We start from the raw sequence: 26723 nt of genomic DNA, 5'->3' as shown, positions 1-26723 counted from the left end.
TCTTCTTTCTTCCTCTCCTTCTCTTTCCGCTACAGCTTTGTCTCCCTCTTCCTCCTCTCGAGTTGATCGTTCGGTTTCGTCCGCTTCATCTCGTGCTGCCCTTCTATCCAAACACTTTACCACCTCCGCTGCCCCGCCGCAATCGCCCACCATGTCCTACACCGTCCGCAAGATCGGCCAGGCCAACACCCTGGAGCACCGTGTTTACATTGAGAAGGATGGCCAGCCCGTCTCTCCCTTCCACGACATTCCCCTCTATGCCAACGAGCAGCAGACCATCCTCAACATGGTCGTTGAGATCCCCCGCTGGACCAACGCCAAGCAGGAGGTACGGACGCCACAATACACACACAACGAAACCCCCCTTTGCAAGTGGGGGCTACGCTGTAGCTTGACGTCGGTATACTGATTTTGCGACCCAGATCTCCAAGGAGGAGTTCCTCAACCCCATCAAGCAGGATGTGAAGAAGGGCAAGCTCCGCTACGTCCGCAACTGCTTCCCCCACAAGGGTTACCTCTGGAACTACGGTGCCTTCCCCCAGGTATGTAAAAAGAGTGCCACGTCAAAATTTGTACCACCCCGCACTGACCCTCTACATAGACCTGGGAAGACCCCAACACTGTCCACCCCGAGACCAAGGCCAAGGGTGACAACGACCCGCTCGACGTTTGCGAGATCGGTGAGCTCGTCGGCTACCCCGGTCAGGTCAAGCAGGTTAAGGTCCTTGGTGTGATGGCTCTTCTCGACGAGGAGGAGACCGACTGGAAGGTCATTGTCATCGACGTCAACGACCCCCTGGCTCCCAAGCTTAACGACGTTGAGGATGTTGAGCGCCACCTCCCTGGCCTCCTCCGCGCCACCAACGAGTGGTTCCGTATCTACAAGATCCCCGACGGAAAGCCCGAGAACCAGTTCGCTTTCTCCGGCGAGTGCAAGAACAAGAAGTATGTGTTGACGGTACCTTATATTATGTATCCGGGCTAACGTCCAACCCCTAGGTACGCTCTCGATGTCATCCGCGAGTGCGCCGACGCCTGGGAGAAGCTCATCTCCGGCAAGTCTCCTCGTGGCGAGATCAGCGTGTAAGTATCCTTGTTTCCTGACTTGGGTAGAGAATATACTAATTGCGTCTAGTGCTACCACCCAGGTTGAGGGTGCCGAGCGTGCTGACGCCGCTCAGGTTGCTGCCATCCCCAAGGGCGAGAACCTTCCTCCCGCCCCCATTGACGGCAGCGTTGACAAGTGGTTCTTCATCTCCGGTGCCGCTGTCTAAATGTATCTTTACAACAAAAATTAAATACCACAATACCACATACCCGAGAGGGAACTTTACAGAAGTGCAATCTTACCTTTTGTTTGTCGTAGTTGTAATCAGACGTATATTTATCGGATTCAGTTCACATGTAAGCGCTCTTAAGCATTGCAATCTTACCAAAAAGTACTGCCTATCACAGCATATGAAACCAGCACTATAAGAAACGGAGTATCACTCAATGGCTAATATATACACATACACATACAGAACATGATAGTACAAAGTACGACCAGACCGACATAGTCACCCTTTCGGTCCTGAAAGCCCCAGTCATACTGCGCAGCCCTTCATCCACTCCCAGAAGACAGGAGAGACAGGACAGACAAGTAAAGCCTTCGCACCACGATGGAAAATCCTCACCCCATTCATGCCGATGCAAACCATACCACACAGCTCATGCAAACAAACCCCCTCAAAAACAGTAAAGAAAAAAGATCTAAGACTTCAGCGCCTCCTCACGCTCAATAGCCCTCCCAACACGAGCAATCTCCTCAACGACATCCCCAATCTTCATCTGGCGCTTTCCAACCTCGATCTTCAACTCCTTGCCATTCTTGAACCCTATCGTCAGCTCGGGCTCTTGCGTCGACGACCGCGGCAGCTGAGTGACCTTGATGTCGATGTGGCCGGGGCTGGAGGCGGGCGTGGTCGTGGGATTGCGGAGGAGAGAGAGGATGAGTCTGCAGGGGCGGGCGGAGCGGAGGAAAGGGTTGAAAGTGGTGCGGAAGGTGGAGATTGTTGAAAGAGGGATGGTCATTTTGGCGGTGGTTTTTGTTGTAGTTGTTTGTAGGGTTGGACGGTCTTTTTTTATTGTTAGTTGATGGCTTTAGATGCGTTTTCGGAGACGTACCTTGCGGATGTTGGGAGGTGTAGAGAGGTAATATGTGGTGTTGAGTCAAGGAAATTGACCTTGGCTATGTAACTGAGGTAATTGCGTGGTGTGGCGTATAATTTCTGGAGAATTGAGCGGAGAAAATAATCACCCTGTATGGATAACTTCAACTATCTTCAAATCCGTCCGCTCTCCGGATGCGCAGCGCGGTCGGTCGCTGGGTGTTTGTCTCATATGCAAACATGCAGTGTGGTACGGTAGGTGGTAGATCGGCGGCGGCCTCAGGAACGGGGCTCGGAAAGCGATGACGCTGTAAAGTAAGTTGCGGACACATTGGCCATCTCCGCTTTTCCCCCTCTTGATTTCTCACCTGCTTTTTCTATCTCGGTCTCTTAATTTGTTTGGGGGTTTTTGGTCAACTGTGGATGCTGTAGTGAGGCGGTTTCTGTATAAATATTGTATTTTCCTGCGATATCTACTACTACTACTACTACTTCTACATCATCGCACACGCAAAATGGCCAGCATCGCCGATCTACAAGCCCGCTTGAAAGAGCTCTCAACAGCTCTGTCCCACATCCAGCCGCTGGTCTCTCGGTTAAAGGGCTTTACGACTGCAGTTGGACAGGGCGATCAGCCGCGATTGGAACTAGGGACGGAGATCCATACTCGACTGAAAGAGGCGGAGGAGCAATTGGAGTTGCTGAAGGTCGAGGTTGAGGCCCTGGAGGCTGCAGCGGATACGCGGCGCAAGGGTGTGGATAATGAGAAGGAGTCGGAGAGGGAACGGGTTATTGCCTTGGCTGGACGGTTGGCGGATGATTTGAAGAGGTAGGTGGAATCGACTGATTGCTCTTCCTGGATTGTTTACTTATGGGTATGTTACGGCTTTGGCAGAACGAGAGGAGACTTCCGGAACGCACAATTACAAGCGAAGCGGAACGCTGAAGTTGCCCGACGGAAAGAGCGAGAGCTACTGTTTACGAGGTCACAAAGTGCGGAGAGGAAGAAGCAGTCGAGTGAGAAGCTGACGCAGGATGATATTGTCATGAATGCTTCGAATGATGTTACGGCTGCGCTGAGACGGACGCATCAGTTGATGCAGGCGGAGCTGTCGCGGAGTCAGTTTGCGCAGGAGACGTTAGGTTTGTGCTGGTTTACCTTGGGTGCAGGTCAGGGTAATGGCTAACATTGGTGGTTTAGATCAATCGACTGCTGCGCTGTCCTCGCTGTCAGAATCCTATACAGATCTCGATTCTTTGATTTCGTCGTCACGCAATCTCATCGGGTCTTTGCTACGCTCGCAAAAGTCGGATACTTGGTACCTTGAGACGGCTTTCTACATATTGGTTGGCACCATTATTTGGCTTGTCTTCCGGCGGATATTATATGGTCCCCTGTGGTGGCTCGTCTGGCTGCCTCTCAGGCTGTTCGCGAGGTTCACGTTTGCTATTTTGGGCGCCGTCGGGATTACCAGTAAGGCTGTTCAGTCTTCTGAACCTAGTACGATGCTCGAATATGTGCCGCAAGAGACCCCAATGGTTGAGCAGAAGGTGGAGCCGAACATCCAAAGTGCTGAGGGCGAAGCGGTCTGGGATCAAGTTCCAGTTACGGATGAGGCAGAGGAGGACCGCTTAATTGATGAGATCGGCAAAATGGTGGAAGAAAGCGAGGAGCAAGAGGAGACCAACATTGACGACATCTCAGAAGAGGAAAGGCAAAGGCAGGCGGAGTTGCCCCGGAACCCTAAGAAGAGGATGTTCGAGGCTACGGATGTACCACAGCAGAAGGACGAACTATAGACAGAAAGTAATGTGTGACGAGAACTGCCAAGCGCAGAAGCGTACCTGCTCATTAGCTTCTTACAGCGAGTTCAATTGCCTTTGTAAATTTAGATGACTCCGTAGATAGTAGATCACTGCCTCGGCCTCAAGCGAACAATAAATGGCTTGGCGCCATCGCGTATCACGTGGAGACGCGTCCCGACACGCTTTCCGCCCGTGTGCCAGAGCTCCGACAGCAGCTTCCGCTACACCATTGATCATTTAATCGCAGTGCTGAAGTCTGGTACTCGCTCTCTAAGCCATGGCTGCCAATTTCTTCAACAACAAGGCCCGCGCTGCTGCGGCAGCAGCGAACCCTTCGAAGCCGAAGCCCACAGATAACAAGGAAGAACAAGCAAAGCAACAACCATGGGTTGAGAAATAGTATGCCAACTACTAGACCAGACAGTATAGCACTCAAACTGACAGCCACATAGCCGTCCCAAGACCCTCGATGATGTCGCCGCCCAAGATCACACAACCAAAGTCCTTCAACGAACACTCCAAGCTTCCAACGTACGAAATGAATTCTATCGTCAACCAGAAGAAACGACAACCTGCTAACGAGTACCCAGCTCCCCCACATGCTCTTCTACGGACCCCCAGGTACCGGAAAAACATCCACCATTCTCGCCCTCGCCAAATCCCTCTTCGGACCTTCCCTCTACCGCTCGCGCATTCTGGAACTGAACGCCTCCGACGAACGAGGTATCGGTATCGTGCGTGAAAAGATTAAGAACTTTGCCCGTGCTCAACTCACACACTCTACGGGGTTGGGTGAGGAATACTTGGCACAATACCCGTGCCCGCCATTTAAGATTATTATTCTCGATGAGGCGGACAGCATGACGCAGGATGCGCAGTCTGCGTTGCGTCGCACGATGGAGCAGTATAGTCGGATTACCCGTTTCTGCTTAGTTTGCAACTACGTCACGCGAATCATTGAGCCGCTGGCGAGTCGATGCAGCAAGTTTCGATTCAAGGCTTTGGATAACACGGCCGCTGGAGAGAGATTGGAACATATTGCCAAGGTGGAGAATCTAAGGTTGGAGGATGGAGTTGTGGATAAGTTGATTGCTTGCAGTGAGGGTGATATGCGACGGGCGATTACGTATATGCAGAGTGCGGCTAAGCTTGTCGGGGCTGGCCGGGCTGGGAAGAAGGACGAGGACGAGGACGAGGAGATGACAGACCAGGAGTCGGAGGTGATTACTGTTCGGACAATTGAGGAGATTGCTGGTGTTGTTCCGGAAAGTGTATTGGATGCGTTGGTGCAGGCGATGCAGCCGAAGAAGATCGGGTCCTCGTATGAGGCTGTTGCGAAGGTGGTTACGGATATCATTGCTGATGGGTGGAGTGCAACGCAGCTTCTTTTACAGGTATGTAATCGGATAAAGTGGGAGTGTATTGATGCTAACTTTGGGTAGTTGTATCGACGGGTGGTGTTCAACGACGCGATCCCTGATATCCAGAAGAACAAAATCGTTATGGTGTTCTCGGATATGGATCGACGTCTGGTTGATGGTGCAGACGAGCATCTGTCTATCTTGGATGTGGCCCTTAAGATCTCTGGCATCCTGGGAGGAGCTTAGATCAAGTTAGAGAATCCGAGATTCCTGGCTACTCTACTTCATAAACAGTGCTTCCCGCTGCGACACCTCCGGTAGGATGTGGAAGAGCCGGCGGCAAGCCGTGCATCCTGATGATATCAGAGGATGCAGAAAAAAAACCGCGGAATATGCGACGTCGTCCACAGTGGCAGTGAACTGAACATACAGTAGCGGCCGCTACCAGTGGAAACAGCAGACGTGCTGCTCCATTCGATTAATTATTTGCTCGGAGAGGATTTGAAATTTTACGACTGTATGATATATTAATGAACGAGCTAAAAGCGTCCCTACGACTTTTGAACTTCTAGACATGCATCAGATGCTATAACAACTACAATGTAGTTCATTCGTAGGGCTGCGATATCCGCCCTCGGCCCCTCACGTGCGGCCCGCTCGCTGTTCTCACCGAGATCCGGATTGCTGTACGCCGCTCCAGTCATTCGTCTGCCTGGCAAGCAATTCTGTCATTCCTTGCATTTGCTCGTTGGAACTGGAAATTTCCAGCTTTACTATCCCTTTCACGATAGACCGCATACGATAGACAGCCAACATGGCGACTTCCGCTCCCTCCTCGGAATACCCCGCGTCGACGCATACACCCCGCTATTTGACCGGCGACGCTGCGGGCATCCAGGAATTCCTCGACAAGTTCGATGTGAGTCATACCATGACTTCCTACTGACTGGATAGCATACTCGGAAGCATACGATCTAAAGATTGGCTGACAATGACATCAGGTCTTCCTCTTCGACTGTGATGGTCCGTCGCATACCTATGCGCCTCCGCGCTCTCCCGACTGGCTATACATACATACTGACGTGATGCGAATGCAGGCGTCCTCTGGTCCGGCGACCACCTCTTCCCCGGCACCAACGAGACTCTGGAGATGCTGCGGAGAAAGGGTATGCCTCCCTTACATGCCGATGTTATCTGAGGGAAAAAACGCTAATAAGCATCTAGGCAAACAAGTCGTCTTCGTAACCAACAACAGCACCAAATCGCGCGCTGACTACAACAAGAAGCTCACAGCACTAGGAATCCCCAGCAACACCGTACGTCAATCCCCTCCGCCCAGTATCCGGTCTCATCCCACATCTAACCCCATTATTAACGAACAAACAGGAAGAGATCTTCTCCTCCTCCTACAGCGCCTCAATCTACATCTCACGCATCCTCTCCCTCCCGCCCAACAAGCGCAAAGTCTTTGTAATCGGCGAAACCGGCATCGAACAAGAACTCGCCTCGGAGAACGTCCCCTTCATCGGCGGCACCGACCCGGCCTACCGCCGCGATATCACCCCCGAAGACTACAAGGACATCGCGAAGGGCGACTCCTCCACGCTCCTCGACCCGGAGGTCGGCGTCGTCCTCGTCGGTCTGGACTTCCACATCAACTACTTCAAGCTGGCACTTGCGTACCACTATATCCGCCGGGGCGCGGTGTTCCTGGCCACGAATATCGACTCGACGTTGCCGAACTCGGGCACGTTGTTTCCTGGAGCGGGTAGTATGAGCGCGCCGCTGATTATGATGTTGGGGAAGGAGCCGACGTCATTGGGGAAGCCGAATCAGGCCATGATGGATGCAATTGAAGGCAAGTTTCGGTTTGATAGGAGTAGGGCTTGTATGGTGGGGGATCGGGCGAATACTGATATTCGGTTTGGGATTGAGGGAAGATTGGGGGGTACGTTGGGCGTGCTGACGGGGGTTAGTAGTAAGGAGGAGTTTGTGGAGGGGGATATTAGGCCCGCTGTTTATTTGGATCGGTTGGCGGATTTGTTGGTTGTTGATCAGTAGATTCCATAGATGGATTGTGGTGCGGGTAGAGGGTATAGTTAGCTGTGATAGACGTACATACATACATACATAGGGAGACGAAGTATAGAAGATAATTACTCCTCCACTTACTCCTCAACCTAACCTTCACCTTCGGCGGTTCCAACACCCCATCACTCCTAACAAACCCCCTCAACCTCCAAAGCGCCAACATCGCCTCCACCGTCGCCTTATTATCCGGCCTCAACACCACCGCCGTCTTCCCAAAAAGTCTCGGACAATACTCCCTCAATTCCTCCAACTCCTCCTCTCCCAACATCACCGTCAAATCAAACACCGGTGCCACCTTCTTCTCCTTCGATATACACACGATCTCCGGCATCCGCGGCCACAACCCCGTAACTCTCCCGGGCTTCCCCCTCCGCCGATTCATCACCAACACCCCGCAACACTCCATCCGCTCGAACGGCTCCATAGACCACGTCCGGCGCGCTAAGTAAGCTCGTCCGTACTTACTAACCGGCAGAACTGTCCACACTCGGCGCTTCGCTTCGGGCTGCGTGTTGGGTGGGTCGGACGCCGCTTTGAGTTTCTGGACCACGTCTTGGCGCATCATTTTCAGAGTGAAAGTGGGTGTGTCTTCTCGCAGGGAGAGCTGCGATTCCTCCCAGCTTGTTACGGGGCCGAGTGGGTGTTTCCAGCGGTGGGGGAGGAGTTTGGCGAGCGGTTCGCGCTTACGGTTGGTTTTGGTGCTCCAGTAGGTTGAGGTTAGGGTGCGGAGGAGGGGGAGGCGGTCGACTATGCGGAGGGTTAGGTGGCGGGTTTTCTTGTTGGCGTCGGTCTTGTCAATGTCGTCGTTTTTGGTGTGTTCTTCTTGGGGAGGATTTGTGGAAGAGGGATATAGTTTGTCCTTCATAAGTCCCACGGGTAACAACCAGAGCTTGTCTTCAACGTCCGGACGTTGTACAAACCCCCATTCGCTCATAAATGCGCGCGGGACTCGCGCGCCGGTTACTTTGCAGGCTCGGAGAGGCGAGGCGAGGGCCTGCGCCCAGGGGTTCAGGTGGATGTCGGATTCGTTGGGGTCGGGGCGGCGTTTCTTCTTGTGTAGCTTGTCGTGGCCGGGGCGGGGGTTGGTGAGGAGGGGGGATTGAGGGAGGAGTTCGGAGGGGCGTGGAGGTCGGCCTAATCCTTTCTTGTCTTCAGAAGCAGCAGCTTCTGCTTCTTCTGTCGGGGTAGACTTCAATGTCTTGTCCGCGGAGGCCGCCGAACGAGGTTCCCGTGCACCATTGTTGGTCGATATAGCACGATATCCCACCTCAGGGGAGCCATTCGGCTGGAAAAGCTGCCGGAATATCCTCAAACGCCAGGAAGCGTATGAGACCCGGCCGTTGAGACACGCCATGGCATGTGGGTGGTGAGAAAAGGGAATATAGTTAAGAAATCGGGAAAAAAGGCGGCGGCGGCGGCGGAGAGACGATGTCGGACGCGCTAAGCTTCGGCGGGATCTGGAGCTCCGCCGGCGGACCAGATCTCCAACGCATCATCTTCATCAAATCTCTCTTCCCCCCCTCCTTTCTACCATCGCTCTTCACCATTGGGGTATATTGCTGCACATAATGAACACAACACGTCCTCTTCAGCGATTAGCTCGCGTTGTTGGCCGTCAGACTGTCAAGCCGGCGCTGTCGCGCAGCTTCGCCAGCTCTGTTCCGACGCTATCAGGTGCCCGGTCTCCGCGGGGGTGGACGCCGACGCCGTTTGTTACTGAGACCGTGGTAAGTCTGCACATTCTTTCTTATAGTATATGCATAGGTGAGGGTATACTAACAGAAATCAGGGAGGAGGATGGCACACATGTACGTTTACAGCAGCAACCCCCGTACCTTACCGCAACTAATTAACCAACTACACTCCCATCACAGACGACATCTTCTCTCGTCTCCTCAAGGTACATACACCCACCCACCCACCTTCCACCCCATTCTATACTCATAACCTATAGGAACGAATCATTTGCCTGAACGGCGAAGTCGACGAGACCATGTCCGCCAGCATCGTCGCCCAACTCCTCTTCCTCGAAGCCGACAACCCGCAAAAGCCCATCCACCTCTACATCAACTCCCCCGGAGGCTCCGTGACCGCCGGCCTCGCCATCTACGACACAATGACTTACATCGCCTCCCCCGTGAGCACAATCTGCGTGGGCCAAGCCGCCTCGATGGGTTCGTTGCTGCTCTGTGGTGGACACCCGGGCAAGCGGTTCTGCTTGCCGCATAGCTCTATCATGATGCATCAGCCGTCGGGAGGGTATTTTGGTCAAGCGAGTGATATTGCCATCCATGCGAAGGAGATATTGAGGGTGCGGAGCCAGTTGAATAAGATTTATAAGAGGCATTTGACGGGAAAGAAGGAGATGACGTTGGATGAGATTGAGAAGTTGATGGAGAGGGATTATTTCATGGGCGCGAAGGAGGCGCTGGATATGGGGATTGTGGATGAGATTTTAGATAGGAGGGCGGCGCCTGGTGGGGAGGGGGGTGAGGCGATGCCGTGATGTTGTGGTATACCCCTTGTTATTTAGTTCTATTTATATGGTTTTGTTTGTTGGTTTGAGATGGGTAAATGTGTATCAGTATCGCGTGATGAACTTATGTTATGGTTGCAATATATGATATGATAACTATTCGGTATCCTGTATCCGTCATATAAGCATTGGTATATGTACAAATGTTGACTCATCTAAATCATTACATTACAGTCAACCTCAACAATATCACGCCTCCGTTCCGATCCGCTCCATGCGCCCATCTGCGCCAACTCGAATGCCAAACCGCTCTCTCAAGAACGCCGCGGTCTGATCAGAGGGCACGTACGGTGTCGTCCGCCGCGCTGTCGCAGGGCTGTGCCGCCACTGATCACGAACAAGGTCAACCAATCCCATATCCATGATCACTGCCTGACCTGACACAAACGTATCCATAGGATGGGCGTGCTGTGCATTCCTCCCTCCCTCCTCCGGATCAGCCAACAACTGCGTCCTCTCCATCTCACCCAACTCAATCGTCTCCCCATCTTCATCATCCTCCAATGTCCGCGTCGACGATCTCGTAGAAGGCCCACTCCCTCGCAACCCCCTCTCCTCCAGATCGTGATCCTGTCGCTCTTCCTCCCCCTCGGGCGTGGTCTCAACCGGCGTACTTGCAGTAACCTCTACTGTCTTTACCCGCTCAACGATCAACCCCAACATGACCAGATCCAGAAACAAAATGAGGCAATCCAGGAAAAGAAGTCTAGCGAACGGGATAGGCGTTTTCTGTCCAATAAAATCAATCAAGATCCCACCATGCAGGTATCCGCGCGTCGATTCGCTGGCTTCGGGTCTAGTGAAGAATCTATGAAAGATCATGCAGAAGAGGTTACTACCCAGGATAGCGCCGACGAAGGGTTGGTTTCTCGTAGGGTCGAAGGGGGGTGCTTTGGGTGTGAAGAAGATGAGTTGGATTATGGCGCGGAGGGCGAAGAGAATTATCGAGCAGCTGAAGAACATGTATTGTTAGTTGTGACTTATCGCTTGATAGATTATACTTTATGGGGTCCGCGCTCGTGCGGAGTTGCGGGGGCGGGGGGTGGATTTCTGCTCACTCCATATAATACAACGCTGAAAGCTCACAGTAAATAAGGATATCTAGGTCGCGGAGAAGTCGGTCAATGAACGCGACTTTCGCGGCCGTCTGCACCTTTCTCAGGCGCTCGGTGCGGCTGGTGGAGTTGGCGCTGGCGCCGCCATAAGGGTCGATGATGCCGGACACGTCAGCGATGTATTCCGCATCTCGATAGACGTCCGGAGTGGTCATAGAGGGTCATGGGGGCATGGATGGCGTCAGGGGGGTTATTGAGCGAGGGGGGAAAGGTCTAGGGGTGCCACTGCAGACCGGGGGGTTGAGGTGCTGGGGGGAAGATGGAGTAGTTAGGGTGGTGTTTCAGGTGGAGAGACGGAGGGAGTTGGAGGTGGAGCGTCACCGGCAACGATGATGGCCGATGATGTGGATCAGGTGGCTGCGGACTTTTCTCGGCCCGGAGCGCTGCATCTGGCAACATCCGGGGTTGGACTATTTACGTCTCACCAATGATAATCTCTTACTATGGCGATCTAACTATGGAGATAAGGTTGTTTGCTTATTTTCACGTATTATTCCCGAATGATGCAGCATAGATATCCTCATGCTTCCTATATAATCTTCACCTACCCCGTAGACTTATCTATTTAATCAACAAAGATGGTCTTGGAAAGGTTGGCGTAGTGCTTGAAAAATCCAGTGAACAGACGGATCGAGTGTGCCACATCGAAGGTACCTCCCGTCTCACGGATACTGTGCATGCTCAGCTGGGGGTTACCCAAGTCCAATGTCCGAGCGCCAAGCGCCGCAGACAGCATCGGGCCAATGGTGCTACCGCAGCTGGAGTCATTGCGGACAACAAATAGCTGCAGGGGAACCTTTTCGCCAACATCTTCACCAGCCTTGCGAGCAACTTCCTGAAGAAGAACAATACCGGGCGAGTTGGTCGCGTAGCGGGCATTAGCGTTGATCTTGATAACAGGGCCCTTGTTGATTTGGGGCCGGTGGTCGTTCTCGTACTTGGCCGTGTAGTTCGGGTGGACTCCATGGGCCATATCGGCAGACACAAGGAAAGACGTAGACAGGGTCTGCTCGTACGCAGTGGCAATGTCGTCACTATCGCCGGCCGTCGACGGGAGAACGGACAAGCGACGAATGACGGAGGGGAGGATGTTCGAGTCGGCACCCTGAGCAGTGCGGCTTCCGATTTCTTCGTGGTCAAACAGTGCAATGAGGCGGATAGCAGGTTCCTCGTCCAACGCCGAGGAATCAGCCACGGAGTCGATCAAGCCGACGGTGGCACAGAAGGAGCTGTTCAAGTTGTCCAGGCGAGGCGAGAAGATGAACTCCTCCAACAGTCCACCCAGGTTCGACTTCTGGGTATCGAACAGGATCATCTCGAAGTCAAGGACATCGAGGGGCTTGACACCGGCCTCGGCAGCAATGAGCTCAACCAGATAAGGATGGTGACGCTCGGTGATAGCCTTCAGAGGAGACAAGTCACCCTTATCCTCGTTGGCTTCCTTAGCCGCTTTGTCAGTCTCCTCGGAGGCACCGGTACGGTTCAGCTCAGCAGCGACAAGACCAGCGATGGGGAACAGCTGAGTTTCCTTGTTGAAGGCAAAGGTCTCTTGGCGGTCAAGATGGATGGCCAGAGTGGGAATGCGGAGAACTATGCATGGTCAGAAAATGCCGGTTGTACAAAGGCCGAACGAACTTACTGGGTCGGTCAATCTTGATCAGCTTCTGCACAATTGAACCGTCGCCATTGCGGACCATAGCCCGACCTGCAACACCCAGATCGCGGTCGAACCCTAAAGGATGTTAGCGCTGCATATAGTAAAAGTAGTTCAGGTACCACGGACAGGTGTGCCAGATGCCGCCTCCATAGGTCTCCACGCCCACTTGAACGTATCCTTCCCCGCGTTTGTTGCTGACAGGCTTGACTCTCAGGACGGGAGAATCGGTGTGAGCACCGATCATTGAAATGGGATTACCAGGCTAAACAATTGGTATAATTAGCACAGGGTTAGATCATTGACAATCGGCAGAAGCCATACCTTCCATTTCTTGCCGACAGCAAAAGCGATTATGGTGGACTGGTTACGGGTCAAGTAGTACTTTCCACCAGGCCGGCAGGTCGACGCCCAAGAGTCCTTCTCCTACACCGGGAATTAGCGGTTAATTCCGTGATACAATGCAGCTATCGCATACCTTGATCTCCTGGAAGCCAGCCTTGGCAAGAAGTTCCTTTGCAGACTGGACGGCATGGAACGCTACAGCAAAGTTAGTACTCGACTACCTTAAGATAGTATAGAAGGTGATGTAATTACGGGTAGGAGAAGCATTGACAAAGGACAGAAAGTCCAGAGCCGGCTGCTTCAAACTTTGGGCAATTTTGGAAGTCATCTTGTCTCGAAGGTCCCCAGGAGATGTGGATAAAGAAACATGGGGATCACGGGGAGGGGAAAAGTGGGCATGAGATCATAGCAAGGCGGTCAGTTGGCGTGTCCGCATGGCTTCATCGATCTAGTAGATAACAGTGGAGGCGTGGACTACGGAATCTACTGATATCGCTTATTTGATTCGCAATACCACTAAAAGTGCTGCTAGATAGATAAACAGAAGATTAGTTGGGTTGGCGTAGACTTTCCAATAATGTATGGGCAGACATTGAATGGTGGTGTCATGGATTCAGAGTCAAACAAATAAGAACCAATAAATGACCTCATTATCTACAAGTCGTCCGTCTGTAAGCATTCCTAAGGTTTTCAGAAGTTCCAATCTAATTCATATTGTTCTCCTTAGAGTCTAAACTTGTCTTTCTGTCTCCCTTGGCTGGAAACTGAAACAAACACGGTCGCGCCCTGTCCATATAGGTGCTCGTCATGTGTTTTCCAAGACACAGTTGTAGCATGAAACCCAAAGCATAGCAATGAGAAATAGCAGTCTGAGACTGGGCGTTAGTGTTTGTCAACGTGAAACGCTGTGCCATCGGAAATGGAACAAATAAAATTGAAAAAAAGCAACTGGAAATAGTCGACCGTTGAGCCTCTAAGCTAGATGAAAATCCGGTACGGACGGTTGATCGCCAGTATACCCTGGAAATCCACGCCACGAGTCAAGCCGTTATGCTAAACTAATGCTGTACTGTGATCGACGCAGACGGGAACCGGGAGGGATCTCAAATTGGATTTCTTTGGCTGGAAAGTCTCCTTTCCAGCTGTGTATGGCCCAAGCTTTTGCTGTCGCGTTCACCAGGCGCGTGGAATGAGAGGCGGTCGCGGTAGTGCTCGTGGCGCTGCGACAATCGATAACAACGGAGTAGAGCGCGCTGGCCCAATCACCACGACGGCGCTTCGCGTTAGTCCATGGCACGCCTCCTGTAGCACGGGCAATTTGATCGGATTGGTTAAAGATTGTTTCACGTCTGATAATCTAGCCTGAGTGAATGGTCAATTTCACAAAAAGGACCTGTCTGCTTGTGATGGGAGGGTCACCATCGATCAGACACGGACGTGCATCTGGAGGTACAGGCGATCCAGCGGGTGCAGATAAACAAATCCTCCCATGCGACAACAACACCTGACGAAGATCAGTCGGATGAGACCACCCACCCACCACTATTCTAGAGAGGGACGCCTGATTAAAGTCAGATATGTCAAGACAATGGTGATCAAGGCTATAAACTTCTTTGTAATAAACGATAAACTCATCATTGTCTCTTCGCAGGAGGGCAAGTATAGAATAACACCAACCTCCTGCGTTGCCCAAAGCGGTTTAGCGCAACCGACGCGTGACCGCTGCTGGGGCTCCCCTTCGAACGGCCGAGCAAGAGAGGAAGCCCATCGCCAACCCTTGGATCAACTGTCTCAATCCTTCCTCCCTCACCAGACGGTGGTCAGGTCAGTATCAAATGACCTCCACAAGCTGTGCGTTTCTTCCTTGTCTGCCTCGGGTCTGGTGAGAGACACTCTGTCGTCACTCTCTGTTCGCTCCTGTGCCCGCTTGCTCCTAGTTTATTTGGTGTATTGATCGGAGCGGAACCCAAGGGTTTGGCTGTTGTCATCAGCAACCTCTGCATTCACCACCGTCTACAACCCCGAGCTGCCGATTGACCTGAAAGACAACACTATATTCGCCCATATATTGAATACGATCTACCCCAGCTTTTCTTCCCCTCCCAGTCTGCCGCCACTTGCGACCCGACGACGTTTGAGACCTGTCGCATTGACCCTGCCCTCAGTTGATCCCGCATTCGACCGCCATTTGCACCTCGTGAGGTTCGCCCCTCCGACAATCATGGGCGACCCCAAGAAATCAGATCGGCCGACCACCCGCAATGCTGCTGCAGGCGCACCAGCCGTCAAGTCGCCGGATCGTACCGGTCCAAATGCGTTGACGATCGCATCACCTCCTGGCTCCAGGACGCCCCCTAGTATGCCGTCGAAGAAGACCTTATTTTACCCGGAGCCGCAAGGCAGGCGCCAGAATTCTCGAACTACCTCTGGGCCAATCGATCCAGACGCCCTTGCGAAGGCTCTGAAGGATTTTGAGGATGCTGGGCGTCCCCGCGAGAGAACACCGGGTACCAGTCCCAGCAGGAAGAGGCAGAGAGTGTACGGTGATAGGTCAGTAAAACATTCAATGGTGCTCTTTGAGAGCGATTCATCGGTCATGACCATGGACCTATGTCCCTTGACATCATGTCACTAAACTGTGGATCCTACCTCCAGGTTTATTCCCAATCGTGAGGGCCAAGACCTTCAAGCAACGTTCAGCTTGCTTCATGAGGACGGCTGCCCTTCGACACCGTCAAAGTCGAAAAAGCGTGCTCCACATTCGGAGCTTCACTTTCAAAAGAGTGAGTCGCATCTGCCGTGATTCTGGCGTTGCCGATCACCGTCGCTAACCCCAGTGTAGCCGAAGAAGCAAATCGCATGTACTCGCGAGTTTTGCGAAGTGAACTGTTTGGGAATACTGTTCCACAGGCCGATTTGGATTCCCTATCACCGGACCCGTTGTTGGGTATGGGTAATGGCATTAACGACAAGACCCGCTCACATACGCCACCTTCACATGTAGTCTCGAACCTACCACCTGCCAGCATAACACCATCGACGCCCCACAAAAACCTTTTCAACTACGCTTCCCCACGTGCTGGCTCAGCTCACCCCACACCTTCAAAGACTCCGCGAAGTCAGCACGGTCCGAACCTCAATGTCCGTTCAGAGCTCTATAGTCTATCACCAATCCGCCTCGACAGCCAACGTATTCTGGAGACGCCCCGGAAACAGCCTCGCTATGTGAACAAGGTACCCTACAAGGTCCTTGATGCGCCCGATCTGCAAGATGATTTCTATCTCAACTTAGTCGATTGGGGCAGCAGCAACGTTCTTGGAGTGGGCCTAGGAAACTCGGTGTACATGTGGAACTCCCAGACAGGCCGCGTGACGAAACTCTGTGAGCTACGAGATGATACAGTCACAAGTGTTAGCTGGATACAAAGGGTGAGTGCCCAGATATTGGTCATCATGTTGGACAGAAGTGCTAATGGGACTAGGGAACACATCTTTCAATAGGCACAGGCAAGGGTCTTGTACAAATATGGGATGCTGAGCGCTGTCGGCGTCTCCGTACGATGATTGGACATACGAATCGTGTAGGAGCGTTGGCTTGGAACGATCATATCCTCACGTCCGGCTCTCGAGACCGACTGATCTTCCATCGAGACGTCCGGTCCCCGGATCAATACCTGCGTCGCTTATCTGGTCATAAGCAAGAGGTATGTGGTCTCCGTTGGAACACAGAAGATGGTCAATTAGCCTCTGGCGGGAACGACAACAAACTGCTGGTCTGGGACAAGCTCAACGAAACACCGCTTTACCGCTTTTCCGACCATACTGCGGCCGTCAAGGCAATCACTTGGTCTCCACACCAGCATCACCTCCTCGCATCTGGTGGTGGTACAGCTGATCGAACCATCAAGTTCTGGAACACGTCGACGGGTTCCTTGATCAAAGAAGTCGACACAGGCAGTCAGGTCTGTAATTTGGCGTGGTCGAAGAATTCAGATGAGATCATCAGCACGCACGGCTACAGCCAGAACCAAATCGTCATCTGGAAGTACCCTCGTATGGAGCAGATTGTCTCTCTAACCGGCCATACATTCCGAGTACTGTACTTGGCCATGAGTCCTGATGGCCAAACAGTTGTCACCGGGGCTGGAGATGAGACCCTGCGGTTCTGGAAGATCTTCAATAAACGACCGGGCAGAGAGCACGGGCGTGAAGGTAGCAAGCTAGCAGAATGGGGTACCATACGCTGACGGGAAGGTTGCTGTTCATTTCGAACTGATTCGGTGCCATGGCGTCCTTGAACTTCTCGTTGGAATTACCAATATGCATTAGATATGGCGTTTCCAAGGCTTTGGCGTTTCTTATGATGCTGGGTTCTGTCCATGGACGGTCTGGAGGAGAGGGTCTCTTTTTTTTATTTCTTTCAAATGGGTCTAGCTTGGGCATTTTTTCGCATCTCATGGGGTAAACAACAGCATATCATGGGTGATTAAAGGGTTCCTTTTCTGCGTCGTTTTTCTTTTTACTAGGTTCTTTCTGCTGGCTGCAAGATCTCATTCCATGTATCTCTGACTCTGCCTGTTTCTGCTTCTACTTTTCTTCTCTCGTGTTCCTTTTCAGCCTACTCTTATTTTTATCCTCGCACTGGTGCCAGCCCATGTCTTTGCAGCAGGCACTCACTATCTGCAGGTTTTCGCTACTATCCGTGGAAATGAATCTCAGCGGTGGCGCTTATGGTGTTTTCCTCAGGGTGACCAGGTAAAACCAGGACCAAGGCGTTGCTCCATCCTCCTACAGAGTCAGAAGGATGGACTTGATTGATCGATTCGTTGGGCTTATACACTTCTCTTCCAGAGTTGCATGTACCACATACACACACACCTCTCCCCGCGTTCAGTGTTCACGACGACACGATTTACAACACATCAAGAGCTTTGAGAAGGGTTTGCTTGAAATGATTACTATGGAGAACGTGTTGTTCGCGGGGGGACCCGAAAAAGACCTAATGTCATAGATAACGAGAATGAAAGACGAGAAGGGTAAAGACAAAAAAAAAAGATGGTGCAAATCTAGGGCGGTTAGTTCGATAGTATAGCTCTTGAGTACATAATTGTAGTAGATTCTACCGTCTTCAACTTCAATAATATACAGTAATGAGAAGAGGTTGGCCCAGTCTATAACAGTAGTAGCCCATCACTTGGACTTTCAATTCCAACTGAATGTTTATTTCATTATCTTCTTGATTGATGTTATACTTATATGAAACGGTTCATCAGCCCAATGAAACTAATCCAAGAGATACGATGGTACGAGACAAAATTTTGTCTCCTGTCTTCTGCGCATAACTTACAGCACGAAAAAGTGAAAGGGGAAATAACCAAGGAAATGGGAATGAAAAAAGAAAAAAAGGAATGGAGATCTATAGAACCAGCCTGCCAGGTTCAACAGTCAACAAGGTCTTCACGCGGTCCAAGAAAACCTTCGCCCTCTTCTCCTCCTCAACCGGGACAGTCAAGCTGAACACGTTCGCCGCCGGCTCAACAACGCTCTTAGCAGTAGCAGCAGCCTTCTTGGAAACCTTTCCGGCCAAGAAATCAATCAGATCATCCTCCACCTTCTGCTTCTTCTGCACCGGCCGGGCCTCCTCAGCATTCAACTCAGGGATGTACTCCCCCCGGGTAAACTTGATGGGTTGAGCACCCAGGATCTCGTCGAAGAGCTCATCAGCGGAAGGAGTCTCGCGGGAAGAGCGGGGCAGGTCGTCGTTTGCCAGGTCGGTAGCGCGGGCCAGGAACGTCGACAGCGGCACCGTGGTACCCAGGGTTTCTTTAATCTTCTTCTGAACGGACAGCACGGCGGCCAGGGAGATGGAGACGGCGACGGAGGTGGTCGGCGGGGGACGGGCAACGGGCTTCTCTTCCACGGCAGGGGCGGGCTCCGCGGGCTTGACGGGCGCGGCGATCTTGATGTTGCTCAGGTCGAGGTGGGCGAGCTTGGCGAGCCGGGCTGCTTGCTCAGAAGGGTACTCGGCGGGGATGGCGCCCAGGTAGGCGAGAACGTCGCCCTTCAGGAGACGGCCCTTAGGGCCGGACGCGGGGATCTTGGACACTTCGGACTCCGGGATGCCTTTTTCATGGAGGAGCTGGGTGACGGAGGGATAGAGAGGGTAGGCGGGGTTCTGGGTTTGAGGGGCGGAGGTGGAGTTCAGGCCTATAGGGTGAATGCCATGTTAGCTGTATTGAACATGAGGTATTTGATGGGTGAGAGTGGACGTGGAAGGGAGGGATATGGTGATGTGGGAAAGTTGATATCAAGTGGTATTCTGGCGGGAAACTCACGCTTGGAAGTGCTGAGAACACGGGATTGGCGGCGGGCAAGCGCGGCCGGAAGCCGGCAGACAGAGAAGGTGGAGGCCATGTTTGATGCGTGAGGCTTTTGGTGTTTGTATAGGACAAGTGAATGCCTTTTCCGAGAGGTGTGGCTATCGTCGGGATCGCGAGCGCTGGAGCTTGGAGTGGGCGGAGATTTGATGGGATCGAACAGGAACCCACCACCAGGCTAACGGGGCCGCACAAAAAGCACAGTGAACCCTAGAGAGTCGGATTATTGTCGCGATCTGCGAGCTGAGCGTTGCAGGACGTTCCAAGCCGGAGAATTGCGTCGCTATCGGAAGGGTCAGCTCGGAGGAGGTTGAGGTGATTATTGTTGGGAGCTTCACCGGCGGCCCGGACGGGAACATTTTTCTGCCGCGGAGAACGACGGCCTCGACCTCCTGCCCTTGCACGAAGCCATTGGCCTTTATTCCGTTGCTTCCTGGTGAGTCTGATCATTTTATCTCTTTCAGCCGTTGACTCCTATTCAAACAACACCTGAATATGTGAACCTTGATGGCAGGGGGCCCTTGTGGCCTGCGCTCCAACTTATACTCTATCCTAACAATCGGAAATACCAGGTCGACAAGATGTTTGCCCGGCCGTTTACCTTAAGGACATTCGCTCAGCAGTGCCCCCGGAGCACTCTCACATCCGTTCTTGAGTCCTCCAGCCCAGCATGGAGGTACTTCTCCTCCAGCACCTCGCGAACCAAGGCCGCTAGCAAAACCCAGCAGATTAAACCCAAGGTGGTGCGCACGGCGCCTGAAGACAGCTTGAAATTTGCCGGAAGACGGCCAGAAGGATTTGGAAAGCTCGAAAGAAAGGTCGCCAAAGAAGGAGAGATTGTCTTGTTCCGGGCACCATCGCAACGCGGATACGTGTTGGGCGCTTACGGTATTGCGGGTTTCTGTTTTGCCTACGCTGTATACAATTCCAATGCCGTCTTCCGGGATCCCCTTATACCTCTCCCGATGTGGCAGCAAGCTCTATTCGGTGGTATTTGCGTTACAATGAGTGTTATGGGTACGGTTTTCCTTTTCAAGACTACCCGGTTGATCCGCGCCATCAGGGCCGTCAATGTCAACGGCCACACTCATCTTCGCTTCACTGTTCGAAGCGTGGTTCCGTTCCGCAAACCCTACGAGTTTGACGCCTTGCCGCGCCAAATCGCCTTCTCCCGTCGCTTGGTGATCTCCCCAGATTCGTCCCCGGATATGCTTTTGGAATCTATTCCGGATGCGCCTGGTATTGCAGGAGAGCGCACTGTGGCTCAGGGTGAGCAAGCGAAGGTTAGCTTCTTTAAAGCTCCCTTCAAGAAAATGAGCATGTCTATGTGGCGGTTGTTCCGGTCTGTTCGGCAGATCTTCTCCCAGGAGGACTTCATCCTTCTGGAAGTGGAGGGCCAGAAGGGCGTTCTGCGCATGGATTCTGGTGGATATGTCTCCCAAGACTTTATGCTTGTTGGCAATCCTGTGAGTTTCCGGCGCTGATATGAATACAAAGAGGGGGGTCCGGTATTCGCTATGATATCCTTCTTTTGATGTCTAATTACTCTACTTTTTGTCCTATCACTTTCCCATTAGCCTGCGATACGGCATGTCACACCACCATGTATATATGGAATGAAGAAATAAACACAAGCAATTACCATAGATTGAGAATATGTAGAGTATAGGCACTGCTGGGGCCGAACTGTGTAAGGAGTGGCCGGAGTATATGCGGAACCACGTGACCCTCCGCAGCGCGTCCCCCCATCAATCAATCAATCAATCAAGACGCGACTCCGACGATAAACCATTGCGCGAGCCCCTCCACAAACTCGACCCTCTCTTGTGGGCTGTTCCAGCCTGCCGCCTTATCCTCCAGGCGACCTTCACCGGTTCCAACCAACTTTCATTTGCGATTTGTATCCCCATTCCCGCAGTCGCTGAAACGCGGCTGTCTGTCGCAAGATGGGAAAGCTCATCCGGCTTGAGCTGTTCAGTAAGCGACGTCCTCCGTCGGGCACTCTCAACCGCACTGACACCTGCTCTAGACTTTAAATCGTACAAGGGTCACCATGTGCTTCTTTTTGGTGATGCCTACTTCACCTCCATCATCGGACCCAACGGGTCCGGAAAGTCCAACTCGTGCGTATCATTTTACCCTATGTCGCGGAGAAAGGGAACCCAAGCGAAGAAAAGTACATTGCGCTGACCTTTTCCAGTATGGACGCGATTTCGTTCGTTTTAGGTATCAAGTCGTCCCACCTACGATCCACGAACCTTCGCGATCTCGTATACCGGGGCCGTGTCCTGCGCACGTCAAAAGTTGATGCAAGCGGCAACGCCATCGAAGCGGAGGCCAACGGGGATGACCAAGCGGAGGACGGAATTGATGGTGAACAGTCACAGGATCCAAGCGGAAAGAATGACCCCCGAACCGCGTGGGTCATGGCAGTTTACGAGGACGATGCGGGTGAGGAACAGCAATGGCGCCGGTCCATTACCAGCGGGGGTGTTAGCGAATACCGCATCAACAATCGCATTGTCACGGCACAGCAGTACAACGAGGCTCTCGAGGCGGAGAACATCCTGATCAAGGCCCGCAACTTCCTGGTTTTCCAGGGTGATGTGGAGGCCATTGCCTCGCAGTCGCCAAAGGATCTGACGCGGCTGATCGAGCAGATTTCGGGAAGTTTGGAATACAAGGCCGAATACGAACGCTTGAAGGCGGAGGCGGAGGAGGCCGCAGAGCAGCAGACCGTGCAGTTGAACCGTCGCAGAGGTATCAATTCGGAAATCAAGCAATACCAAGAGCAGAAGCGAGAAGCCGAGAACTACGCCCGGAAGGCCGAGGAACGCGATCAGGCCATTATCACGCATATTCTGTGGAAGCTTTTCCACTTCCAGCGCCTTATTGATGCGTCGAGTGCGGATATCCAGAAATACCAGGATGAACTAAAGGAGTTCCGCCGCGGCGTTGAGAAATACGAGAAGAATGTGGAGGATGCTAAGAAGGATCATGCTCGGGTTGGACGAGATGTTGCAAAGGCCGAGAAGAACATCGTGGCCAAAGAGAAAGAGATCGAGGAGGCTACGAATGCCCTGGTACCTGTGGATGAGAAGGTCGATATTACGAGAAAGAAGGTCGAGCGCTTCACCTCTCGGATTGCTGAGATTACTCGGGAGCGCGAGGGTCAAGCGACGAATGCCAAGCAGCTCGAGAAGGATCTCAAGGTTGTCGAGAAGGCTCAAGCTCAGTGGGAGGCCGAGTGGCAGAAGACCATGAGCAAACAAGGTGGTCAATTGAGCGAAGCCGACCAACAAGAGTACAAGCGGCTCAGGGAGGAGGTCAACAAGAAATCTTCCGCGGAACAGCTGAACCTCGACAATCTGCGTCGTCAGCGGAAGACTGAAGCGGAGGCCTACAACAGCCTGAAGAGCAAGTTTGAAGGCACCGAGTGGCAGCTCAAGACTCTGGAGTCCGAGACGCAAACATTGTCCGAGCGCAAGTCGTCTGTCACTGATACCGTCAAGTCCACGTCGAAAGAAATCGAGCGCAAGAAGAAGGAGCTGAATGCTCTAACGTCTGAACGGCTACGCGTCTCTCAGATGAGAACGGAGCTTGAGGAGAAGCTCCAAGTTGTGTTGAAGAAGCTTCTCGAGGCAGATGATGGCAAGAAGCAGTCCGAGAAGGAAATAAGAGCCAAGGAACTGATTTCGACTCTCAAGCGGATCTTCCCGGGCGTCAAAGGCCGTGTAAGCGACCTTTGCAAGCCTAAACAGAAGAAATACTCCGATGCAGTCAGCATCGTACTTGGGCGGCACTTTGACGCCATCGTTGTGGACAACGAGAAGACAGCGAAGGAGTGTATCCAGCACCTTCGCGACCAAAGAGCTGGACAGGCGACATTCATTCCTCTGGAAACGATTCAAGTTAAGGCCTTCAACTCCAACCTGAAAGGTCTGCACAGAGGAATGCGCCCAGCGATCGAGACCGTTGACTATGACGACTCGGTTGCCAGAGCCATCAGCTACGCTTGCGGCAACGCCATTGTCTGTGACGATTTGGCTACCGCCAAGTATCTTTGCTACGACAGGAATGTCGATGCGAAGGCGGTCACTCTTGATGGGACAGTGATTCACAAGGGTGGTCTGATGACTGGTGGTCGCGGCCCTCAGCAGAACTCGAAGCGCTGGGAGGACTCCGAGGTCGAAAACTTGTACAAGCTCAAGGACAAGTTGATGGCGGACTTGGGTAACCTGCCCAAGGGTCATCGCCGAGGAACCGAGGAGGAAACCTTGCAGGGTGAATTGGTTGGTCTCGAGCAACGGCTCGCTTACGCTCGCGACGAACTGAAGGCCCTAGAGAGAAACCTCGAAAGCAAGCACAGTGAACTTGACTTTGTGAAGCGCCAGCTTGAGGATGTAAGACCAAAGTATGTTGAGCGTCAAGAATTGCTTGAAGAGCTTGATCAAACAATTGCTACTTCTCAAGAGACTGTCAGCAGTGTGGAGGATGAGGTATACAAGAAGTTCTGCAAGCGTCTCGGAATATAGTAATATCCGCGAATATGAAGTTCAACAAGGCTCTTTGCAGGAGGAGGCTGCTCAGAAGAAGCTCGAGTTCACCACACAAAAGAGCAGAATCGAAAACCAGCTTAGCTTCGAAAAGCAGCGCCTTCAGGCAACGGCTGACCGTGTTGCTGGGCTTCAGGCACAACAGCAACGTGACGAGCAGTTAACCGAGGAGCTTCAGGCTGAGCAAGAGAGCATCCGAAACCAATTGGATGAATTCGAAGCCGAACTTGACATTTTGCGTGAGAAACTCGAGAAGCAAAAGGAGGCTTACGCGCAGTCAGCCGAGAACCTTGCACAACACCGCCGGGAGCTCCAGAAACGTAGCAGAGAAGTCGAAGGGACGATCAAGAACATCAATGCCCTGGAGGCGGAAATACAACGCAATTCGTCTAGTCGATACGCTCTACTCCGGCGTTGCAAGCTTGAAGACATTGACATTCCATTGACCGAGGATTCGAATCCGCTTGACCAACTTCCTATCGATGAACTGGTTCAGGCGGCAGACCCCGACGCCATGGATGTGGACGAAGATGGCGCTGGAAGCGGTGGTCAAGCGTTCATGGTGCAAGACTACGGCATTGAAGTCGACTTTGACTCCCTGGGAGAAACTCTGAAGGAGGTGAGCTATTCCGTTTCGGACTTTTGACATATTTGCTGACTGTCAACAGGAGAGCGACGAGAAGTTAGAAGAGGAGCTGCTTGAGAAGGTTCGGTCCCTCAACAGTGAGCTCGACAAGATGGCACCCAACACGCGCGCTATGGAGCGTCTTGAGAGCGTGGAGAACAAGCTTAAGGCGACGGAGAAGGACTTTGAGGACTCCCGCAAGCATGCTCGAAGGACCAAGGATGACTTTGAGGATGTGATGCACAAGCGTTCCGACCTCTTTAACAAAGCCTTCTCTCACATCTCCGAGCAAATTGGCCCCATCTATCGTGAGCTGACCAAGAGCACCAACTACCCGCTAGGTGGACAAGCGTAAGTGGTTCTCTACGGTTCCCATGTCGAAGCATCAGCAAATTAACAACGATACAGCTATCTCGACATCGAGGACTCCGACGAGCCGTACCTCGACGGTATCAAATACCATGCCATGCCCCCTCTCAAGCGATTCCGCGACATGGAGCACCTTTCCGGTGGTGAGAAAACCATGGCTGCCCTGGCCCTGCTATTCGCCATCCACTCTTACCAGCCATCGCCGTTCTTCGTGCTGGACGAGGTCGATGCGGCGCTGGACAACACCAACGTTGCCCGGATCGCCAACTACATCCACGACCACGCGGCGCCAGGCATGCAGTTCATCGTGATCAGTCTGAAGAACGGGCTCTTCCAGAACAGTGAAGCGCTGGTTGGAATTTACCGGGACCAGGTAGAGAACAGCAGCAAATCCTTGACCCTTGATGTAAGACCCTTCACTTTTTATTCTTCGTTTGAAGTCACAGGGATACTAACAGTTCTTCAACAGCTTCGTAAATATAACTAAACGACTGAAAGGCTGTTTCTTTTTCTTCCTTCGGTGTTATGTAGATTATCTGACGATGGCTTGATGGGCAGCATGCTTTTCTTTCTCTTTAGTCGAACTGTTTACGGATTAATGCGATGATTATTTGCTTCCTTACTGAGTCGTTGAACAGCTACATACATTCTCATCAAAACGGTACTAGTAGTAAACCCAACTTTTACTGGTGTACCTGGGCATATATGTAGAGGTCTGCGGGTATACAGCTGCGGTTAATGATAGTCTTCAGCCTTGTAGTAATACTAATAATTCCCAGCCTTGCCCAGCACGCCCATTCAGCGCGTAACGCCAGAACCCAGGGTCAAATGAATAAGGAATTGAAGGGACAAACAACATCGACAATCTCCTTCCCGCATGCATGAGGACAAAGAGGATATTGTATAGATTGATATAACATTCAACTCCAGCAGAGGCACTACCACCTGACCAGCCACTCAGAATCCAGATCGAAGGGCTCCTAATCGCCATACCAAGGCTCCTACCACATGTACCATGGCATCTGAGTCATCTGCACCGACCGTTCCCGCAATTAGCAGGCCCGGAGCTAGCACGATTGGCTTATAAACCGATCTACGGGCACGAAGCTTGTCTGGAAGACGTACCTCGTGATCTTGTCGTGCGAGATGAGTATTTGGGTTGGATGATGGGAATGTTTCCGGAGAGGTAAGTTATACCAACTAAAGGAGGAAATTGTTTCTTCTGTCACTATGGCTGATAATAGCTTACTAGAATGAATGACTACTACGAAGTAACATTAGACCACCTTGTTACAACCCCGAGGCATTGCAGATTAACATTATTGAGATTGAAGATAATAGGGGCGTGTATGCGAATACATGGCTGTTGTTTGGTGTACATCCGGCTGACTATATCGGGGAAAAGTGATTAGCTGTACCGAGATGTTGTCAGAAGAGAAAAGGGAACGCAACATGCTTGGAGAGTAAATACACCTGTGGATCGGAGGGTCCATAGGAGGGAATCATCTGAATTGGCCTGAAGAGTTTGCTCAGGTGTTCTTGGTAGTTAATGAGAGACTACTTGTGCAGCAAAAGTCAGATCGACTATGAATGTTAGATACCACTATGCTCAAGCCTTTCAGAAGCTGTCTTTGACATTTCCGAATAAACTGATGCAATGGTTACTTAATTGCGTGTTTGCTTGCTTGCTTTACTTCTATGCATGTACTTCCCGAGCAACTCCATCTTGTTCATTTAT

At 52.1% G+C, this 26723-nt stretch overlaps 12 protein-coding genes across 12 annotated transcripts; 8 read left to right on the top strand and 4 right to left on the bottom strand.

Moving 5' to 3' along the window:
• Positions 1-151: 151 nt before the first annotated feature.
• An02g12010 (uncharacterized protein) lies at positions 152-1274 on the top strand (the record flags this gene model as incomplete). The annotated part of the gene is made up of 5 exons (XM_001400292.3): positions 152-328; positions 423-542; positions 602-945; positions 1000-1083; positions 1136-1274. The coding sequence occupies 5 exons, from the start codon at positions 152-154 to the stop codon at positions 1272-1274; spliced, it is 864 nt and encodes a 287-aa protein (XP_001400329.3).
• Positions 1275-1398: 124 nt separating this feature from the next.
• On the bottom strand, positions 1399-2482 carry An02g12000 (uncharacterized protein; the record flags this gene model as incomplete). Its single annotated transcript, XM_001400291.3, has 4 exons — positions 1399-1442; positions 1776-2117; positions 2167-2230; positions 2405-2482. The coding sequence occupies 4 exons, from the start codon at positions 2480-2482 to the stop codon at positions 1399-1401; spliced, it is 528 nt and encodes a 175-aa protein (XP_001400328.3).
• A 183-nt stretch (positions 2483-2665) lies between these two features.
• On the top strand, positions 2666-3950 carry An02g11990 (uncharacterized protein; the record flags this gene model as incomplete). Its single annotated transcript, XM_059746661.1, has 3 exons — positions 2666-2979; positions 3046-3326; positions 3397-3950. 3 exons carry the CDS (start codon positions 2666-2668, stop codon positions 3948-3950), a joined length of 1149 nt encoding a protein of 382 aa, XP_059606040.1.
• A 283-nt stretch (positions 3951-4233) lies between these two features.
• An02g11980 (uncharacterized protein) lies at positions 4234-5563 on the top strand (the record flags this gene model as incomplete). Its single annotated transcript, XM_059746660.1, has 4 exons — positions 4234-4344; positions 4401-4487; positions 4547-5350; positions 5399-5563. 4 exons carry the CDS (start codon positions 4234-4236, stop codon positions 5561-5563), a joined length of 1167 nt encoding a protein of 388 aa, XP_059606039.1.
• Positions 5564-6131: 568 nt separating this feature from the next.
• On the top strand, positions 6132-7220 carry An02g11970 (uncharacterized protein; the record flags this gene model as incomplete). Its single annotated transcript, XM_001400288.3, has 5 exons — positions 6132-6236; positions 6319-6340; positions 6415-6483; positions 6542-6633; positions 6704-7220. Coding segments are annotated over 5 exons (805 nt in total), but the record flags the coding sequence as incomplete, so codon positions are not given.
• A 1756-nt stretch (positions 7221-8976) lies between these two features.
• An02g11960 (uncharacterized protein) lies at positions 8977-9914 on the top strand (the record flags this gene model as incomplete). The annotated part of the gene is made up of 4 exons (XM_001400287.3): positions 8977-9135; positions 9198-9216; positions 9283-9308; positions 9363-9914. 4 exons carry the CDS (start codon positions 8977-8979, stop codon positions 9912-9914), a joined length of 756 nt encoding a protein of 251 aa, XP_001400324.1.
• A 219-nt stretch (positions 9915-10133) lies between these two features.
• Positions 10134-11214, bottom strand: An02g11950 (uncharacterized protein; the record flags this gene model as incomplete). The annotated part of the gene is made up of 2 exons (XM_001400286.3): positions 10134-10896; positions 11003-11214. 2 exons carry the CDS (start codon positions 11212-11214, stop codon positions 10134-10136), a joined length of 975 nt encoding a protein of 324 aa, XP_001400323.1.
• A 410-nt stretch (positions 11215-11624) lies between these two features.
• On the bottom strand, positions 11625-13386 carry An02g11940 (uncharacterized protein; the record flags this gene model as incomplete). The annotated part of the gene is made up of 6 exons (XM_001400285.3): positions 11625-12649; positions 12699-12791; positions 12843-12978; positions 13038-13139; positions 13192-13253; positions 13311-13386. The coding sequence occupies 6 exons, from the start codon at positions 13384-13386 to the stop codon at positions 11625-11627; spliced, it is 1494 nt and encodes a 497-aa protein (XP_001400322.1).
• Positions 13387-14247: 861 nt separating this feature from the next.
• On the top strand, positions 14248-14609 carry An02g11930 (hypothetical protein; the record flags this gene model as incomplete). Its single annotated transcript, XM_059746659.1, has 2 exons — positions 14248-14388; positions 14472-14609. The coding sequence occupies 2 exons, from the start codon at positions 14248-14250 to the stop codon at positions 14607-14609; spliced, it is 279 nt and encodes a 92-aa protein (XP_059606038.1).
• Positions 14610-15279: 670 nt separating this feature from the next.
• Positions 15280-17305, top strand: An02g11920 (uncharacterized protein; the record flags this gene model as incomplete). The annotated part of the gene is made up of 4 exons (XM_059746658.1): positions 15280-15608; positions 15714-15857; positions 15941-16487; positions 16541-17305. 4 exons carry the CDS (start codon positions 15280-15282, stop codon positions 17303-17305), a joined length of 1785 nt encoding a protein of 594 aa, XP_059606037.1.
• Positions 17306-18474: 1169 nt separating this feature from the next.
• On the bottom strand, positions 18475-19472 carry An02g11910 (uncharacterized protein; the record flags this gene model as incomplete). Its single annotated transcript, XM_001400282.3, has 2 exons — positions 18475-19265; positions 19394-19472. 2 exons carry the CDS (start codon positions 19470-19472, stop codon positions 18475-18477), a joined length of 870 nt encoding a protein of 289 aa, XP_001400319.1.
• Positions 19473-21381: 1909 nt separating this feature from the next.
• On the top strand, positions 21382-25472 carry An02g11900 (uncharacterized protein; the record flags this gene model as incomplete). Its single annotated transcript, XM_059746657.1, is given in 6 exon segments — positions 21382-21412; positions 21465-21558; positions 21636-21720; positions 21817-24610; positions 24660-24967; positions 25025-25472. Coding segments are annotated over 6 exon segments (3760 nt in total), but the record flags the coding sequence as incomplete, so codon positions are not given.
• Positions 25473-26723: the final 1251 nt, after the last annotated feature.

This window comes from Aspergillus niger (genome assembly GCF_000002855.4).
Source record: "Aspergillus niger supercontig An02".
Lineage (NCBI taxonomy): Eukaryota > Fungi > Ascomycota > Eurotiomycetes > Eurotiales > Aspergillaceae > Aspergillus > Aspergillus niger.
This window is presented reverse-complemented; position numbering and strand designations above follow the sequence as displayed.